The following is a 19,661-nucleotide window of genomic DNA, read 5'->3' on the forward strand; positions in this document are numbered from 1 at the left end:
AAGATCCTTTTTGGAACTTAAGTCACGGCTGCCACTTACTGTGTACAGCCCAGGGTCCGTAGTGGGTCCTTCACATCAGCAAACCTCAACACAAGCTCACTAGGCATATGAAATCCCCATTTTATAAAGAAATAGGTTCAGCAAGGACAATCAGGACAGCTGTCTGAAGGGGTATCTCATGCTAGACTCTGGCCTGTCTACCCATAACTATCATGCTTGCTTTGCTTCCAAAGGAGAGGGAAGGATTTTCCTGGAATGTGAAATGAACGCGTAGGTGGAAGCTACTGGAAATAACTTCTACCTAAAATAAGCTCAGGACAACATGTTTATAATATGTGTAACGTACGTCAAATAACAGATCACTATGGTGAAACTAAATGTTTTATTTATTTAATTAATTTATTGTTTGGTGCCAGTACCTGGGTTTGAACTCAGGGCCTGAGCTCTGTGCCTTAGCTTTTTTTTTTTTTTTTTTTTTTTTTTTACTTTTTATTTTTCTTAAGGCTGGAACTTTACCACTTGAGCCACAATTCTACTTTTGGCTTTTTGGTGGTTAACTGGAGATGAGTCTCATGGACTTTCCTGTGCAGGCTGGCTTCAAATTGCAATCCTCAGATCCCAGTCTTCTGAGTAGTTCTATTTATATGCATGGACCACTGGTGTCTGCTAAAAACATATATTTTATTTTATTTTTTGCAGTGCTGGGAATGGAACCTAGGGCCATGCTCTGGAACACAGACAAATACTCTACCATTGAGATACATTCCCAGTATTACACTAAATGTATTTGAGATTTTTTTTTAAAGTACTGAATTTCTTTAAGGATTACTTCAACATATTCATTTACTTCTGCCAAAAAGTATATTGAAACTTGGGCTTGAAATATTTATGAGTTATTTCAGTTGCCATTGTTATTTTGGTCTGTTAAAAAGGAATTTGATATCTCAATTACTCTCCATTAGAGACCTTTCATCCAAGCCTGAGATTTAATGACTGTCTATAGATAAGTTAGAGAATGCTTTATACACTTAAGCAATCCACTTTAGGTTTTTCTCTAGTGAGATATAATGACATACAAGACATTCTGTCAGATTTTTTACCTTTCCCTGAACAAAATGGTAAAAATATCCATTGATTTAAAAAAAATTTAAGCTACATTAGAATACAATCTTTAGGATTTTATTACCTTTTTCTTTTGGAGGCAGTGTCTCATCAAGTAGCCAAGCTAATCTGAAACATTTTATTCTCCTGTCTCAGCCTTCTGAGTGCTGGGATTATAGGCCTACACCATTATGCCTGGCTCCAATCTATGATTTCTTTAGTTACTTATATATTTACTTATCTACCTGATCTCAGTTTAGATAGATTAAAAACAAATCTAATAAGTTTTGGAATTTCAGCAATGATTTACTGGCTAAATCCTTCACAAAGTTTCTCTTTCTTCCTTTCTTTCCTTATTCCCTCCCTCCTTGTGTCCCTCCCTTCCTCTTGTTCTTCCCTCTCTCCCTGTCTGCTGCCCTTCCCTTCCTTTCTTTCTGGTGGTACTAGACTTGAACTCAGGGCCTTGCCTATGTTAGGCGAGGGATCTGGCTCTTTTGGCTTCAATTACTTCTCAGATAAGTTTTGAGTGCTTTTTTGCCTGAACCAGCTTCAGGCTTCGACCTTTCTATCTACACTTCCTGTATAGCTGGGATGCATTACCACATTTGGCCAGGAGGGCTGTTTTCGTCCATCAAGTCCTTTGCAGAACGTATGTCTGAGAAGCAAGGGGTAGGTGGCATAGATAACACGAGACATGGCACATCTCTGCCCTCCTTAAGACTTATCCACTCTCCTCCGTCATGATTCTACCCAGGGAGATGGTGTTAGAGTACCATCTACCTATGTGGCATCTGGCAAGTTACTCTGCTTCTTTGAGGTTGTTGTTCTTATCTTTACTACTAAGGAATGTGGCAAGATGCCTTCTTGAGAGTACAGACACAAATTCTTTCTGCCATAGACGTTCAGAAGTAAGTGAGCATTGTAGAAATAAATGTATGACTTGAAGACAATTGACACTAGGTGCTTTCAAAAGTTCTCTAGCTGGAGCCAGGTGTTATGGTGGATAATCTCAGCACTTGGGAGACTGAGACGGGGGGTGGGGGGGGTGGGGGGGTCATCAGTTCAAGGCCAACCTGGGCTTCATAGGGAGATCTTCTTTCCAAAAAAAAAATTCTCTAGCTATCTTAAGACATGGCAGATAATCACCCATTTTCTGGAGGGTTCTTTTCTTCTTCAGTGCTCCTCTAAATTCCTGCTCCTACTCAGCCTTTCTTCCTCCATCCTTGCCACTTCTTCTATTCTGTAATGATTCAGACTTTAAGGACTATTTTCCCTCTACTTTGTTAGGAGTTTCTAATTCTGCACAAAATACTGAGTTCTATACATAACTAGGCTTTCTGTCTGGTCCCACCCACATTGATGGCCTTTTATATCCAAATAAAGACAGGTCTTAGGCCAAATCAGTGGGGAGGGGAAGGTACCACTGTACCCACCAAGAAGACAAGTGGTATCATCTTAGGTCTCTGACCAATTCCATATGGTGCTGCTCAGCCATCTGGGGTGAAGTTTGGCTTTGCATTGTAGCATCAGGAGAAGCATCTCCTGATCCCCAAATCTGAAATCCAAAATGCTTCGGGAATCTGTAACTTTCCAAGTGTCATGATGTAAATCGTGGCAAATCTTCCCCAAACCTAACATGCTCTGAAAAACCTATAAACACTTCTGACCCTAAGCATTTTAGATGAAAGGATCATCAACTTTCATCCAACTTTTAGGGGTTGTAAGAAAGGACGCACCCCTCTGTCTCTGTGGAGCTCCGATTAGAAGCCATTTCATTATGACCCCACAGCAATGGCACAGAGCAAGCAGTTCTGTTCTCTTAACAACAGGAAAGAGTGTGATGCTAGAGCAGATGGGCTGGAAGTATCTGAAATTTCTGTGTGGCTACATTTCTTTACCTACAACTCAGCCTCCCTCTGAACCAGATGTAACTGTCCTTCAGATGGTCCAAGGAAAGCTCTTTCCTTTCCAATCTCCTTCATGGTCCACATGGTTCCTGCCCACCTTTGTTAATCTCTAGTCTTGACCTATCACCTCACAAAGACGTGTTTGGTCCTAGCTGTCCTCAGCCGAAACCTCGTAGATGCCTTTTATAAAATCGGAGGCAAGTGACTGGAGGCCAACTAGGATTGGAGGCCGGCACCAATGTGATGAGCTTCAGGACTGGTAGGCAGCTCCACGGTCCGTGTAACCACCCTGTGGGCGGGACACTTTTTCTGTTAAGTCTCAGAAGAGGTCGGATCCTTCTTAAGGCAATTTGTCAGTTATTTCAGTCAAAAAGAAGTTTATGCTACCATCTAAAGACCTTCTCTCGGGGCTGGGAAGTGGCTCAGTGGTAGATCACTTGCCTTGCATGCCTGAGGCCCTGGGTTCGATTCCCCAGCACCACATAAGCAAAAAGAAAAAAAGCCAGAAGTGGCGCTGTGGCTCAAGTGGTAGAGCGCTAGCCTTTAGCTGAAGAGCTGAGGGACAGCACTCAAGCCCAGAGTTCAGGCCCCACAACCGGACCCAAAAAAAAAAAAAAAAAAAAAAAAAAAAAAAAAAAAGACCTTCTCTCTTCCCTCTGAAAGAAAGTGAGCTTAAAATAAACTCTAAAAAAATCAATTAGTTCAGTGTCTTTGTGTTCTTTATCGCCTAGTTGTCTCTGATTTCATAATTTATTCAAGAGCTGTTAGAAGTAAGACACAGAAAAAAACAATGAGCTCCAAGGAATGAAGATGTCCCTCTGAGTTGGAGTTTAGGCTTGTGCTCCATTTTGTCTTAATGACAGCTACAATGACCTCAAACTGGACTTCACCGCCGCCCTCCCCCTCCACCCCCACGCCCAGAAATGATGCTTACACATTTAAACCACAAATCAAGGTTTCCCCCAAGAATGTTTGCTAAGGATGGCTACCATTCATCTATCCGACAGCAAATGACTGACATATTAATCATGTTATTAGTGCACAAAAAAGAAAGAAACATCTCTCAAATAAGCATTTCAGGCAGGTACCGGTGGCTCACCCTTGTAATCCTAGCTACTCAGGAAGCTGAGATCTGAGGGTCAAGGTTTGAAGCCAGTATAGGCAGTAAACTAGAGAGATTCTTATCTCCAATTAACTAGCAAAAAGCAGGAAGTGAAGTAGAGCTCAAGTGGTAGAACACCAGCCTGCCGAGAAACAGCTAAGCAAGAGCTTGAGGCTCTAAGTTCATGCCCCAGGACTGGCACAAAATTAAAAAAAAATACAGCCTGAGGGAAGGAAAGTGAGTAAGAAATCACCAGGTCACTTTAATCTCTAATCTGTAATTTATTAACATGCTATAAAGTGAACCAGGTATTTCAGGTTAAAAAATGTGTTTTTTTCCTTCTTCTCCCCTGCCTTCCTTTCCTCCTCTCCCCCACCCCCGTCAGAATCATCAGCTCATGTAAAATGCTGGAAAAAAATAATAAAATTGTCGTTGGAAAATACAGTAACTTATCTAGCAGATTTTAACCCTAAACAAGTGTCTGGCTTTTCATTTTATGCTGAGTCTAATGTGGGAGACAGAAAAGGGAACAGAGGAGAAAAAAAAAAGACATAGAACTGCAAAATCCTGGCACTTCTGCACCAGGAAGACTGGAAACTATGAAATCACCCAATGCTCCTGAGAACCATGCTCCTGGGCTTGAGTCCAGTCAGATGGCGTGCATACATCTGCAGTGTTTTTCTGATGAGGCATTAGCACCTATTTTCTGGCTGCTGACTTTTGCTTTCTCTGCTCTTGTAGCTCTACATGCCATGACAGAACAGTGACAGTGACAAAGCTTGACGTAGACATTTGCCAGAAGATTCTTGCCCATTCTTTGGCAATCCCAGGAAGCCCCCTGTCTGCTGCTTGAAGGGCCTCCTCTGGCCTCTCTTTTGCTGTGGATAACAGAGTAGAGGCTCAAGGAGACTGACTTGCTGAGATGCAGTTCTGCAGTGTATGTAGAATTCCCAGATGCATGGCTGGAATGGGACAATGTCGGTATAGTTGAACTTTCAGGAAGAGTTCTTTTTTCCGCAACGTCAGGACTCTTCCCCCATTCTATCCTATCAGTACCAGCCATATCTCAAATCCACATATAAAGAATAAAACCTAAGCCTGGTGGGCTGCTGGCTCATGCCTGTAATCCTAGCTACTTAGGAGGCTGAGATCTGAGGATGGTGGTTCAAAGCCAGCCCTGGGCAGGAAAGTCTGTGAGATTCTTGTCTCCCAATTAACCACCCCTCAAAACGTAGAAGTAGAACTGCAGCTCAAGTGGTCATGTATGAGCCTTGAGCGAAAAGCTCAGGGACAGTGCCTAGTCCTTGGGTTCAAGCCCTATTACTGACATAAAACAAACCAACAAAAACCTGGAAGCCCCACCTGGAAAGAGAAGAGATCTGAATTACCTGTTCCATTTCCATCCAATCCTCTCAAATAGGGAAAGCTGTCCACCTCGGAGGGGGAGCTGGCGGCTGTGAGGAAGGCCGTCAAGTCGCTGTAGCTGGCGTTCTCAGGCAACCTCAGGGCTCTCCTCTGGAAGTGGACACGAGGTTGTGGCCGGGAGCCTGCAAGGATGAACTTGTGAGTTACCTTCCCCAAGGAGCCATTTCCATTTCAGAGAAAGTACAGCCAAGAAGTACTTCTCTAGGTTCCTTCCCCCTCCTCCCATCCTTCATTCCTACAGGACACAAACAGTGACAAGATATTATCATGGGGTGAGGAATAATAGCCCATTGTCACATTTGTTTTGACACAGGATGTTATTTAGGTTTTTCACCAAAAACCCCCACAAAAGCCTTCCTCCCCACCTCAAGTTGTATTTGTAAGCATCTTTTTGCTGCCCAGCATTTGCCTACAGATTGGAGCACATGTTAGTTATGTCCATGTAAATGAAACAAGGGGAGGGTAATCTCTTGATACAATGTAAGAGACATGTATTGATCCTGCTATAAATCTATCTTTCATCTCCCTTTAACTCCACCAGCTACACTGAATTGGAACAGGGTGATTAGATGTGCAGACCTGGAAAGAATGAGACACAAGAACCCAACAGCAGCTAGGTACCTGTGGCTCATGCCTATCCTAGCTACTCAGAAGGCTAAAATCTGAGGATCACAGTTCATGAGACACTTATCTGCAATTAACCACAAATAAGCTAGAAGTGGAAGTGTGACTACAGTAATAGAACTCCAGCCTTGAGCAAAAAAAGCTAAAGGCCAGCATTCAGGCCTTGAGTTCAAACCCCAGTACCAGCATAAAAGCAAGAAAGAAGGAAAGGGAGGGAAGAAGGGAGGGAAGAAGTCAACAGCAGTACTCCTTATATTCTTCTTTTTTTTTTCTTCCAGTATTGGGGCTTGAACTCAGGGTCTGGGCCCTGTCTCTGAGCTGTTGCCCCCCTCCTCCAAGGTAGTGCTATACTTACACCACATTTCCACTTCTTGCTTTTTTGAGCAGTTTACTGGAGATGAGTCTTCTGGACTTTGCTGCCTGGGCTGGCTTTGAACTGCTACCCTCAGATTTCAGACTCCTGAGTAGCTAGGATTATAGGCAGGAGTCACTGGCCTCCAGCAATTCTGTTCAATTATGAGGAGCTACACTTTTTCTAGTGCTTTAAGTCTAAACAAACAATCCTGGTGTGTCATTCATATAATATTCACTGTGTAGCAGCCCGGTTTTCCCATTCCCAAAAGAACTCAGACAGCATAAAGAAAAGAATGTCTAGAAGTAACAGGATGAAGAGGGACCTGGGTGGGCTTTGTGTGGGTCAAGGCAGAAGGCAGAGTACAGGTCAGTCATCCCAGAACAGGGGGGCCACACGTGTCCCTCCAGGCCAATTCATAGACCAGTGGGACAGAAGGTTGAGATCTATAAACTCCTTGGCATCTAGAGTCAGAAACCTGTATAGACTAGATCAAGGAGGAGGGAGGCTACGGAAAGTGGGAGACTCAGACTGAACCTAGAACATGCCATCAGCCTAGCCTGATGGGGCAAGCCTGGGATCCAGGAAACCACCAAGGTTTAAGGGCCCAGAGGTCTCATTTCAGTTGGTTTTGTTTGTTTGTCCATTTATTTGCTCATCCTTCTCTCTCCTCTGTCTGTCTCATATACTGAATGTACTTTGGTGGGGGATGTTTCTGTTTCCTCCTTCCTTCCACGGTACCTCTCCCCTATCACATCCTTATCGTGTGTGTGTGTGTGTGTGTGTGTGTGTGTGTGTGTGTGTGTGTGTGTGTGTGTGTGTGTGTGTGTGTGTGTGTGTGTGTGTGTACACTAGTACTGAGGCTTCAATTCAGGGCTGTGCAGTCTTGCTCAGCTTTTTCACTCATAGCTGGCAATCTACCAGTTAAGCCATGCTGGTATCTCCAGCTTTTTCCTGATTAACTGGAGAAAAGACTCTTCCAAAGTTATCCACTCAGGCTAGGTTTGAACTGTGACTACCAGGTCACAGCCTCCAGGGTAGCTAAGATTATAGGCACGAGCCACTGGTTACTGGCTGTGCAGAGAAATTTGGTCATTGGCCAGATGTCCTGGGTCTGTGTGTGATGGCTCAGTGGAGGCGCACACATACGATGAGGAAAGGAGATGTCTATGATGAGCTGATGTGTTACTGTGGCTGGCATGACCCTGATGTCATCTGTTGAGGGATGCCACAAGCCCTCCACCCCCCACAATAGGGGAACATAGACAAAATCTGTGGTTGGTGAAATTCCTGCCCCCCCAACCCCCCCCCCCCCCCCCCCGCAAACATCTTAAGTATCAGAGTATAAGCTTATTCTAAGCTGCATTATAAACAACATCCACGTGAGTCTGTGTAGGGCTGGGGGACTGAGTGCAATGTCCAGTTTGTCTTCACGAATTAAAGCTGCTGAGATTTCATAGGCCTGGATGGGAACTGAGGTGGGACAGTGGAGCAGCCTGCCTGTCATTACGGCCTGTTCTTCTTTTCTACTCTAGCAGCTGTTTCAGACTTCCTCTGTTCTTCTCAAAATCATTCCCCATTCCCCAGCTAGGGCCTCCTACTTCCTCTCTCTGGGCCCTAAAATCTGTTTCTCCCCTCTTCTTTTCTGGCTTTCTCTTCTCCAAGGTCAACCCAAGGCTTTACCCTAACTTCTACTCATTTATTTGTTCCAAGACATGGCCACCAATTGTTCTTGCCTTTGATAGCCAGACACAGCTGCCTACGGGGTTTTCCTCCATCACCAATGAATACACTCATTTCTTCTCCTGTTGGAAAATGAACCAGGAAATATGACTTTAATTCTCTTATCCCACAATTGAATGTCTTCTCTCCTTCCATCTGGCCTCCTGGGGTGCAGATTCCATCCATCACACGTTAGAGATGTTGACAGTTGACGACGCAGTTGGTACATCCCATGACCGCTTTTCAGTCTACATCCTCCCTGACCTCTTTACAATGGTCCACACTGTTCGCCACCCCTGCCCACAAATCCCTCCTCCTCAGCAGCATTCATGCTCCTGCACTGTTCTGGTTCTCTCCATCCACTGGCTTTCTCCCTGGCAAGTGCTTTCTTTCTCTGTTTCCAGATGAAATGCTTCCAAAGATCTGCCCTCATGCCACACTGCCCCTCTCTTTCCTTGGCTGCCACTGTTCTCTGCAGCCCTGGATCGTGTGTAAGTTCCACACCTGCACTTCCCTCTGCCTTTTAGACACTTCTATCTGGCACCACACAACCATCATCTGTTTTCACCCCCATTTAATGATCCCAACATCCTTTTTTATTTTGTTCTTTTAAAATTTTTTTTAAAAAATTGGGCTGAGAAGGTGGCTCAGTGGTAGAGCACTTGCCTTGCATGCCTGAGGCCCTGGGTTCGATTCCTCAGCACCACATAAGCAAAAAGAAAAAAAGCCGGAAGTGGCACTGTGGCTCAGGTGATAGAGCGCTAGCCTTGAGCTGAAGAGCTGAGAGACAGTGCCCAGGCCCAGAGTTCAGGCCCCACGACTGGACTCAAAAAAAAAAAAACAAAAAAAAATGTTTTTTTAAAAAAATTATCTGGAAGTATTTGTACAAAGGAGATACCATAGATCAAAGTAGTTTATGAATATAATGCACCTTGATCATTGTCACCCCCTACAACATTCCCATCCATCTTCCCTTCACCCCTTCCCTTACTTTTCTGAATTTTGTGGTATACACAAGGAATTCTTTTTGTTGTTGTTGTTGGTCGTGGGGCTTGAACTCTGGGGTTGGGCGCTGTCCCTGTGCTCTTCAGCTCAAGGAGAGCGCTCTACTGTGTGAGCCACAGCACCACTTCCAGTTTTCTAGTGGTTTATTGGAGATAAGAGTCTCATGGACTTTTCTGCCTGGGCTGACTTTGAACCATGATCCTCAGATCTCAGCCTCCTGAGTAGCTAGGGTTACAGGCATGAGCCACTGGCGCCTGGCTTACAATGAATTCTTGATTGCATCTTTCCCCCTTCCCTCCTTCATTTGTCTACCCCTCTTCTCTTGGCTCTACCCTGTGGGATGTACCCATTATCTGGTGTTTTTGTTGAGCTTTGACTTAGTCTGTCTAAAAGATTACACTATTTGAGCTCTCAATAGAGTCTATTACACTTCAATTAACTCATTTGTAACTCCTTGCACCCAATGTGTTTACTTATAGATTTACAGGCACATTCTACCACAGATGAGGGAAGCCAGGCAACCTTTGTTTCTCTTGGTCTGGCTTACTTCACTTAATGTAATTTTTTCCAAGTCTTTTCATTTCCTTATGAATGGTATAATATCATTCTTTCTAATGGATCAAAAATGTACATATATATGGGTACATATATATATATATGTATATAAAATCCAGTTTTTGATCTAGGTCAGCATTTTTTTTTCCTGTGTAATAGCTTACACATTCACTCAAGGGCCAAGACTGGCTAATCTTCTTTTGTCATCCTTTCTCTTCTTTTCTTTTCAATTTTGTGTCAGTTCTGGGGTTTGAACTCAACAGGATCTTGTTGGGCACTTACCTTTTTCACTCTACTATCTGAGCTACTTCTCCAACTCTGCCTTTTTTGTTTGTTTTTGGTGGTTAATTGGAGATAAGAATCTTAAACACTCTTCTGTGATCCTTCCATCTCGGCCTCCTGAGTAGCTAGGGTTGGTCAACTTTTCTTGCACCATTTTTTTCCCTTCCTTTCTGCCTCTACTCTATGTAGCCTTTTACCTCAACTATTTCAACTCTTCTAATTAGCCCCTCTGCCTCAGCCTTACCCCATTTTCCATTTCACCTTGTGACTCATTGCCTATTTAAAGATGCCAATCTGATCATATCCTTTTTCTGCTCAAAAGCCATTAATGGATCTCTGCCACTTACCAAATTAAGAACAATGACAATAACAACAGTAAAAATAGACCAATATAGACTGAGGCTGCTTCATTTCTCTTGTAAGTAAAAGGCCTTAGAGTTTAAAAGGGATTTACTATGACCAGGGGCTTTAGAGTTTATAAGGGATATCTTTCTATTGTAGTCGTCATAGTATGTATATGATGTAGATGTATATGCACATCTTCCCAGTAATCCTGTCAAGAAGGTACTTTTTTATTGCTAGGATGGGCATGAAGTTGGGGTGAAAGAAAGCTTCTAGGAGTTATTGTGGGGAACAGAAGAAGGGGTGTCTTAGGAACAGTGAAGAAGCCTGGCCAAGGATGGCTACTACTGATCTCCAGCTGGCTGCTGGTAAGAGTAGTAGGAAGAGCCTGTGGTATCCTCGCTGACCCTTAGTTCCCACCACCAGCTTTCCAGGCCCAGGCCTCCAGGAGACAGAACTGCAGTCCGGCTCCCAAATTTCATCTCCTCCACCCTCCATCATCTCCCGATTCACTTCTGGATTTATCCCCCACAAGATTGCAAATGAATACATTCTTTGACAAAGTACAAACCACTCTCTTTAAAACACTTTATGAGTGTTCTCTCTTTCCAGCCTCCTAATCAATCTGGAAGAAATCTGCCAGCATTCTGCAACAATGAGCACATTTTCAGGGACAGCTCGTTGCTGAGGAAAAGCCATCCAGCTGACCATTCAGTTGGCCGGTCTACTTCTCTTCATTGTTGTAAGACTGTGCCTGACTTACTTTATAAAGTTAAAGCAACACTAACAACATAATCACTTTCCTCAGTTTTAAAATACAAGGGCAGTTGACTGTGAGAAGCATCCGTTACATTTACTGTGTGCCTCAGGTTTACAGGCATGCTATGCAGCACCACCGAGCTGGATGAAAGAATTGTTTTCCTGGTGCACAGGGTCAGAATTAACATAAATATGATACAGTCTATCTATAGGAAAGAAGTAGTCTTTTAAAAAACTTACAGAAAAGCTATCATTACAATGGGTTGATTCACTACTTGGCTGTACATATTTTAAAGCAAAAACTTCCAACTCAAACACCAGCCAGGAACACAGGTGGAGATCTACCAGAAAAAGGACCTGGGCTCTGGGAGTACAAACAGGAAATGGGAAAGCACAGATGTGGTATGCGGGCATAGGCACCGTGAATGTGATATGACTTGGGCTGTAAGGCCAGGCTCTCTGTAACTATATTTGACTCATAGAGATATAGGAAGGGGAAAGGAAGGTCATATGTAATTGCTAACATGGAAAGAAGGTTACTACTTATAGATGGCACATGACAGGGATTCTGAGATCCTGCACAGACCACCCTCTGAGGCCTGAGAGGAGACAGCAAGGTGTCAGGGCTGGCGGGTGACAGTGAGAAGCCGAGGAGGAGGCCATGAGGCAGGCAGGCAGTCACAATGGAACGGAGTGTCTATCATGTCTATTGCTCTAGAGTCTACAGGTTAAGCCCTGCTACCTCATTGAGAACATACCTGGCCAATGGACCAGCAGCTAGGAAAGGGTTTAAACATCTCCTTTAGTGCCTTCATCACGGGGAACGTGGGTTCGATGCATATCACAGGTGGCTGTGAGGGAGAAGAGGCTGATTGGGACCAGGTGGGAACTAAAGTTATGTATGGAGGGTAGGAGGTGCAGGCAGCCAGTTCTGCAGGAACCCTGTGTGTGTGTCAATGCTGAAATCTTGTCCCTTCTTTATCAATAAGCACCTCCAGATGACAGTGGCAGCCACCACAGACTCTGGGCTCAGGGACCATCATTCAGCCCTGAGAATAGAGTATGGATGTGATTCATGAGAAAACCACTGAGGAGCCATTGAAGCAAACGACTCGATTGCTTTGACGTTTGGCTAGTGTGTGGGTTGAGCCAAGAGTGGGAATTACATCACCAGCTAAAAACCTCCTGCGGTGCTAGGAGGGGACGTAGGAGTGGGGTGGGGTGGATTCCTGAAGAGGCATCAGGGATGGAGAGAGGAGGCCGAGCAGGAGAATCAAATGTGAAAAGGATCAAGGATAATTTCTAAGGGTTCAGCCCGTCCAAGTTTGATATATAAGACAGAAGAAAACAGAGCATTAATCGAGAGCTCTGTGCGTTCTTGTCAATTTGGAGAGGCCCCCTGGACACCCCAGGGGAGGTGACAAATAAGCAGCTATCTCCATCCTTTCACACCCTAGGGGAGGCTGGGCTCCCCTGGAGTGAGGCAGTTGGAAGTACTAACAACTAAGGAGCACTGAATTCTGAGGATTTCCATGAGACTGTTCAAGGAATGGAATGTCAAGTGTGGGCCAAGGACAGACACTGGAGTCTTCCAAGAAGTAACCAAGAGACAAGAAGAAAGAAAATCAAGATATGACATGAGGGAAGGCAGTTTCAAGACCAAGGGAGACAAAGATGTAATGTTCTTCAGGTTGGGCTGCAAGGGACTGACCACAGCAAACTAAAAACAAAACAACAGAAAGAATAAAGAAAACAACAATCAAGAAAACAACTAAAACTAAAACCTAAATAAAACCCTGGATGGTACCAAGGCCATGGATTTAGGCCACAATGTGATTATGAAAGACTCAGACTCAGCATAATTTACTGTGCAAATGACACCAAAAAATCTTTATTTCTATTCTTGTTTTCTCTCCCAAACTTGGGCCACAAATGCTGTCAGAAACATGTATACCTTTTCTCTTCAAACTCATTTTTTTTACCCCTTGATCTGAGATTGGGACTCAAACTCAGCACCTGACATGTGCTATTGGTTAGTGCTCTGTTAACTGAGCCATGACTCCAAACTCCTTCAAATTCATTCTATAAGAGCAAGAGCTGCATGGTCAACCTCTGGGTCCCCATGGCTCTTCAGTAACTAAGGAATGAGTTCACATTTGCAAATGGCACATGGGATTGGTTTGGTAGAGAACAATGAGTGTAACATGGTATTAGAATTAAAGTATAGTGGTCCCTAAGTATTCACATAGCTCTGGTTCCCAGATCCCCTCTGGCTACCAGACTGTATATATGCCCAAATCCCTCTTGGAAAATGGCATGGTGTTTGCTCACAGTCCACATCCATCCTCTATATACATACTTCAAGCCATCCTACAGGATTGTTGTACCTAATACAATGTATGTACTATGAAAATAGCTATTATCCTGTATTGCTTAGGGAATAAAGGTAAGGAAAAAAATCTACATGTTTCAGGAGTGATATGATTTTTTAAAATAATATTCTATTCAAAATTGGTCAAATTCATGTATGTGGAACCCACATATTTGTGGACCAGAGGCCTCCAATGGAACTGAAAAAAATTAACCTGATGAAAATTAATGCCAGGAAATAGCATCCTCACACTCATGATTTAGAAGGAATAAAATGGTCTCCTCAGCATAGAAATATGTTTTACGCCAAGGAAGTATCAGTGGCTCACACCTGCAATCTTTAGCTGCTCAGGAGGCTGAGATATGAGGATGATACTTTAAAGCCAGCCCAGGCAGAAAAGTCCATGAGACTCTTACCTCTAATAAATACCCCCAAAGAAGCCAGAAGTGGATCTCTGGCTCAAGTGGTAGAGCTCTAGCCTTGAGCCAAAGAAGCAGAGGCACAAACCCTCAGGCCCTGAGTTTAAGCCCCAGGACTGGCACGCACACACATGCGCATGCACACAGACACACACACACACACACACACACTGTTTTATACAAGTGTTGTTCTCAATTCTAACCCCAAGAGCAACAAGAGATCAGGTCTGTTAAATCTCCCATAGGAGCTTCTCTGTTAAGAGTCCCAGAACTCCAGGGCAGGATCACATACACAGCCAGGACAGGAGAGGCACATTAAAGCCCTCACATTCTTATCAGCCTTTGTGAGTGGTCAGGTCTGCTAGGAAATGTAGTCCAGGCGAGTCTTGGCCTGAGACCCAAATGAGATAATCAATCTCTCCTTTGGAGAAGAAAGAGACACAGGAGCGGGCAAAGGAGGGCAGCCCCTTCTATTCCCCCACACATTTAAAGAAAAAGAAATCAGATTCTATTCGCTTTATCATCTGGCTTAATATCAGCATGCTATGTTCTACTAGGGACAATATACATTATGACCCAGCTGTGGATAAATTCACAGCTGTCACCATCTGACCATAAGTGGGCCCCTCTTAAGATTGTGATAGTGGGCCAAAGAGATACTGTTACTTCTCCTTTTAAATATTAAACATACCTTGGAATCCTGATACTATTTGGACAATATCATCATAGACCATCAGAGTAGCAGACCTTTCTGGAAGCAGGCCGAGGCTCAGTGAAGAAAATACTGCAGGAAAAAAAAAAAAACGGACATAAGGGAATTTTGACATTTAAATCCGAAGTCCCATTCTAAAGCTCTGATTTTCTGTGTTCTTTGAGTCCTCTGACTTCAAGTCTGTGAAAAATGTATTGATTTCCGATATGATTAGAAAAAGGCCTTTAAATTACTACAAGAATACTACAATCTATTACATAGTGACTACTTGTCCTATAATAGTCAAATACAGAAGACCAGCAATTCCCTTCCTAGGTACAAATCCAAGAGAAATGAAACATGGTCACACAGAAACTTGTACACAAATGTTCACATGGCATTATTTAAAATAGCAAAAGGGAGAGGCACCCACATAAATCAACTAAAAATAAAGAGTGATAAATACAAGAAAGGGACTTTTTTTTAACCCTCAAAAGGGAATGTGGCCAGGCACTGGTGTCTCATGCCTATAATCCTAGCTACTCAGGAGGCTGAGATCTGAGGACTGGAGGTTCAAAGTTGGCTTGGGGAAGTAAAGTCTATGATACTCTTATGTCCAGCTAACCACCAAATAGCCAGAAGCAGAGGTGTGACTCAAGTGGTAGAGTGCCAGCCTTGAGTTAAAAAGACAAGTGAGAGTGTGAGGCCTTGAATTCATGCTCCAGCAATGGTCCCCACACAGAAAAGAGGCAGGTAGCATCATACTCCATGCGCTGAGTCCTGCTACCTCCCAGAGCTCAACCAGAGCTGGAGGCATTTTCTAGGCTGCCTGGTGTGAGTGCTCTGAAACCACCTCTGGATTCTCCTTTGAGAGTTATGTGACCATCACAGTGTTAAAACAAATGAACACACAAACAGAAAAAGCAACTTTTTTAAACTTGGTTTTTCCATACAGTTGTTCTGGTGACCTTTTTTTTTTCCCTCAAAGAAGAAAACTTGGTATCTGTGTTCAGCAGCAGGGGATTCCTGCAGCAGGAGTAGTGGATCCAAGTCCCTGAGTGCCCAAAGGGCGGGAGGCAGCAGACAAGCCCTGAGAATTCAGAGGGGATGATATTTTTAACCACTTAGAGAGGGTGCTGACTGGTGCCCAGGGCCTCCTCACCCCATAGAGATAGGTGCTATTCTTCCCTCGGGTGTTGGCAACAGAAGCCAGAGCTTTGTGCTTGCTAGGCAAGTGCTCTACCACTAAGTTACCTCCTCAGCCCCATGTATTTTGGTAAGTAGAGAAAAACGTTGTTCAACCTGGGAGAGGAAAGGAGACTTGTTGGAGCAGAAGACCCATCTGGGCTTTTTAAGATCTCAGACAAGCTTGTCAAGTGAATGATGGTAAAGAAATGAACAACTCAGAGAGAGTGAAAGGTCAGCCTTCTTTAGGGAACAGCAAACTGCCCAGGGTGGGTAGAGATAGATAAGGACAATGTGGTCAGTGAAGAGGCTCTGTGTGTCTCCAGTTCCTCGAGGCCACTGAAGGATTCTAGGTAGATGTATAACCTAACCAGGCACATGCGTTTTAAGACATAGTGTTCAGCAGTACAGTGAGACGGTTGAAGAGGCAGATTTATCTGGGCAGAGGCCACTGCAATAGTCCTGGACAATTGCAGAAGGCCTGGGCTGGGGCACTAGCTATGAAGAAGGTAATAAATTAAGATGTAAAATGGCAGTCTTTAGTGGTTTGCTTTTCATATAGCTATATTTATGCTCACTTTAGTAAGCACAGTGAGTTTAGGTAGATTCCCCCCATCTATATCCCTTTCCATGAAAAAGATCCCCACATCTTCTAGAAGCTATTGTTAGGGATAAGAGAAAGCAATCCATTCCAAGTTCTTAGGAGAATGCTCAGGCAAACTAAAACACTGCACGTGTGTCATAAAGAAAGCATCTTTAGCAAGGGAAGGGGTGGCATGGCATGGTCCAAAAAGAAATGTACTCTTTACCTGACTAATATAACTGTAACCCCTTTGTATATCACCTTTATAATAACAATAAATTTTTTTTTAAAAAAGAAAGCATCTTTAGTTTCAAGGTTCCATCCTGTTTTACAAAAGACTCTCAGTTCTTCTATCTTTCTTGCCTGCTTATCTGGAATACGAGCAGTATAAGACTTGATTTCTAAAAATACTCACAGAACCAATAGTTCACTTGGCTTTTCCCAAAAGTCCAGTCTACATTGTGGTCACAATTCCTGGTACGTGCTAGTGAACAGTATCTTCTTTATGTTGAAAAGGCAACCAGAACAAAATAATCAAACACTTTGAAAGGTCCTTGGAAATTACTCAGGCCAATTATTTTTATTTTTAAAAGTGAGAAGTCCAGGCTCAGAACATATTGATGGGCCCATGTATATGTGTGGCCAACTGAGAGTTGGGCAGGCCTGAGTCTCATAGTCCTAACTCTTTTCTACCAAATCATGTTGGTCCCATTATCTGACTCATTGGAGAAAATGGATAGTGTGAAAATTATTTACTTTTTTCCTCTCACATAACCACATTAAGAAAGTAAAAAGGAATATAATTAAACTACCCATTTTCATTATTCATATTTGTATCGTTAACCTCCTCAACCATTCAATCGGGAAACAGTCCACCTCTTTCTTTACAATCTGAAGTTCTACTGGTATTTCTTCTACTACATAATCTCCCTTTACTCTTTCCTATCCATTCTCCAAGGTTTCTCTGATTCTGCCTGCTATGTATTTCTCATGTTTATCCTCTTTTTATTTGGTCAGTTATGGGGCTTGAATTCGGGGCCTGGTGCTTTCCCTGGGCTTTTTCGTTCAAAGCTAGTACACTTTGAGCCACAGCACCACTTCCAGTTTTCTGGTGGTTAATTGGAGATAAGTGTCTCATGGACTTTCCTGCCTTGGCTGACTTTGAACTACGATCCTCAGATCTCAGCCTCCTGAGTAGCTAGGATTATAGGCGTAAGCCACTGGTGCCCAGCCCTCTTTTCTTTCTTTAAAATGTATTTTTCATTATCTTTTGATATTTGTACAAAGTAATTTCAATTCAATATGTCATGATCAGTGTTACCCCTTCTACCATTCTCCCTCTTCTATTCCAATCCTACAAATCCCTTTAAATTACCTGGTTCCATCTTCACATGCATACATTGAGTGTTACAACTGTATTCACTCTCCATTCATCCCTGCCCTCCCCTTCAGCTCTACCCTCTAAGAGAAAACGTATTACAGGTTCCTGGTATGCATTTGTTAAAACTGTCTGGTAATTATGCAAAGTATACCACAGAAATATACCCTTGCATATATCATGCTTTAGTCAGATATGACTTCCACATATGAGAGAAAATAGGTACCCTTTGTATCTCTGAGCCTTACTTAAATAATTTTTTTTTTCATTTTTTGCAAGGCAAGTGCTCTACCACTGAGCCACCTTCCCAGCCCTTTTTTTTAATTTTTTAATAATTTTTAAGTCCATCAAGTTCCCTGCAATATTATTCTTATTGATGCATTAATATATATGCATATATAATATGAATGTATGCACTTACATGTGTGTATATATCATACATATCATATATCACACACATACACGTATTTATGTATCTATACATATCTATCCCATATATATATCTCACATATATATATATATATATAATATATATATCACATTTTCTTTATTTGTCCATTGTAGGGCATCTGGGCTGTTTCCATAACTTGGCTGTGGTGAATAGTGCAGTAATGAACATGAGTGCCCAGGTGTCTTTATTGTATCCTGACTTGCAATCTTTTGGGTAAATGCCCAAGACTGATCTTCTCTTAAACTTTTCCTAAGTGCTATCCTCGGTCATCTCTATATCAGATCCACTTTCCATAGTTCACACACAAGAGATCTCAAACTCAGTGATCATTTTTCCCCATGATTATCTAATGTTGAGGGTGGACTGTTCACATAGATTCCTGAGCCAAGCTCCTTAGATAGAATGGCCTGAGTCCTGGCATCTGTTTCCCATATACTTTCTGGTGCTGGAATCTATTGATCTAAACAATCAATTCCCTGCTTATCCCTCTATAAGGCCTGTTCACTGACCTGGGCACATTAAGCCCAGCAGTCCATAGTTATGTCTAGCCCTAAGTCTATCAGAACACTGATCCTGTCTGATGGTTGATTCTGTATGTCTACTTGACAGAATGAAGGAATGCCCAGGTAGTTGGTAATTCATCATGTGTTCTCAATCATTGCACTGTTTGACCAGCACTGGGCTGGTTGCTCTTGGGATGAAAGGAGAAATCTTGGTGGTTCAGCATTTGGTCAGAATGTCTAGGCTGTCCACGTGTGTCTGTAAGGAAGTTAGAAATGACTGGGTTGTGAGTGGGTGCAGTGAGTGAGGAAGACTGGCTTACAGTGTGGGTGGGCACATCTAATCTAACTAAACAGGAAGAGGGGAATTCTTGCTCACTCTTCTCTTATTTCTCTTTCTTTTGAACACTGAAACTCACATTAGTAGACTCTGGGCTCTCTGGACTTAACCTTAGGGAGAAAAATCCTTCTTAAAAAAATTTTTTTAATGCTAGTCCTGGGGTTTGATCTCAGGGCCAGGGTGTTGTTCCACAGCTTCACTTCTGGCTTTTTGGTGATTAATTGGAGATAAGAGTCTCATTAAACTGGGGCTGAGAAGGTGGCTCAGTGGTAGAGCGCTTACCTTGCAAGCATGAGGCCCTGGGTTTGATTCCTCAGCACCACATAAGCAAAAAGAAAAAAGCCGGAAGTGGCGCTGTGGCTCAAGTGGTAGAGTGCTAGCCTTGAGCTGAAGATCTGAGGGACAGCGCCCAGGCCCAGAGTTCAGGCCCCACGACCGGACCCAAAAAAAAAAAAGAGTCTCATAAACTCTTCTGCCCTGACTGCCTTCAAACTAAGATCCTCAGATCTTAGCCTCCTGAGTAGCTAGATTACAGGAGTCAGCCACCAAATGCCATGCAATTCTGGG

The 19,661-nt window shown here is 43.1% G+C and overlaps 1 protein-coding gene across 1 annotated transcript in view; it reads right to left on the bottom strand.

Annotated features, from left to right (window-relative positions):
- Positions 1-19,661, bottom strand: part of Fam171a1 (family with sequence similarity 171 member A1) — a 99,035-nt gene that overhangs the window by 22,664 nt on the left and 56,710 nt on the right. The window contains exons 3-4 of the mRNA XM_069990419.1: positions 14,658-14,750; positions 5,499-5,657 (exon numbers count right to left, since the gene is read on the bottom strand). Of these exons, the coding sequence (XP_069846520.1) occupies positions 5,499-5,657; positions 14,658-14,750 (252 nt within the window). The remainder of the gene's footprint in view (positions 1-5,498; positions 5,658-14,657; positions 14,751-19,661) is intronic.

This window comes from Dipodomys merriami, unplaced genomic scaffold (assembly GCF_024711535.1).
Source record: "Dipodomys merriami isolate MVZ:Mamm:240054 unplaced genomic scaffold, mDipMer1.0.p SCAF_4, whole genome shotgun sequence".
Taxonomy (NCBI): domain Eukaryota; kingdom Metazoa; phylum Chordata; class Mammalia; order Rodentia; family Heteromyidae; genus Dipodomys; species Dipodomys merriami.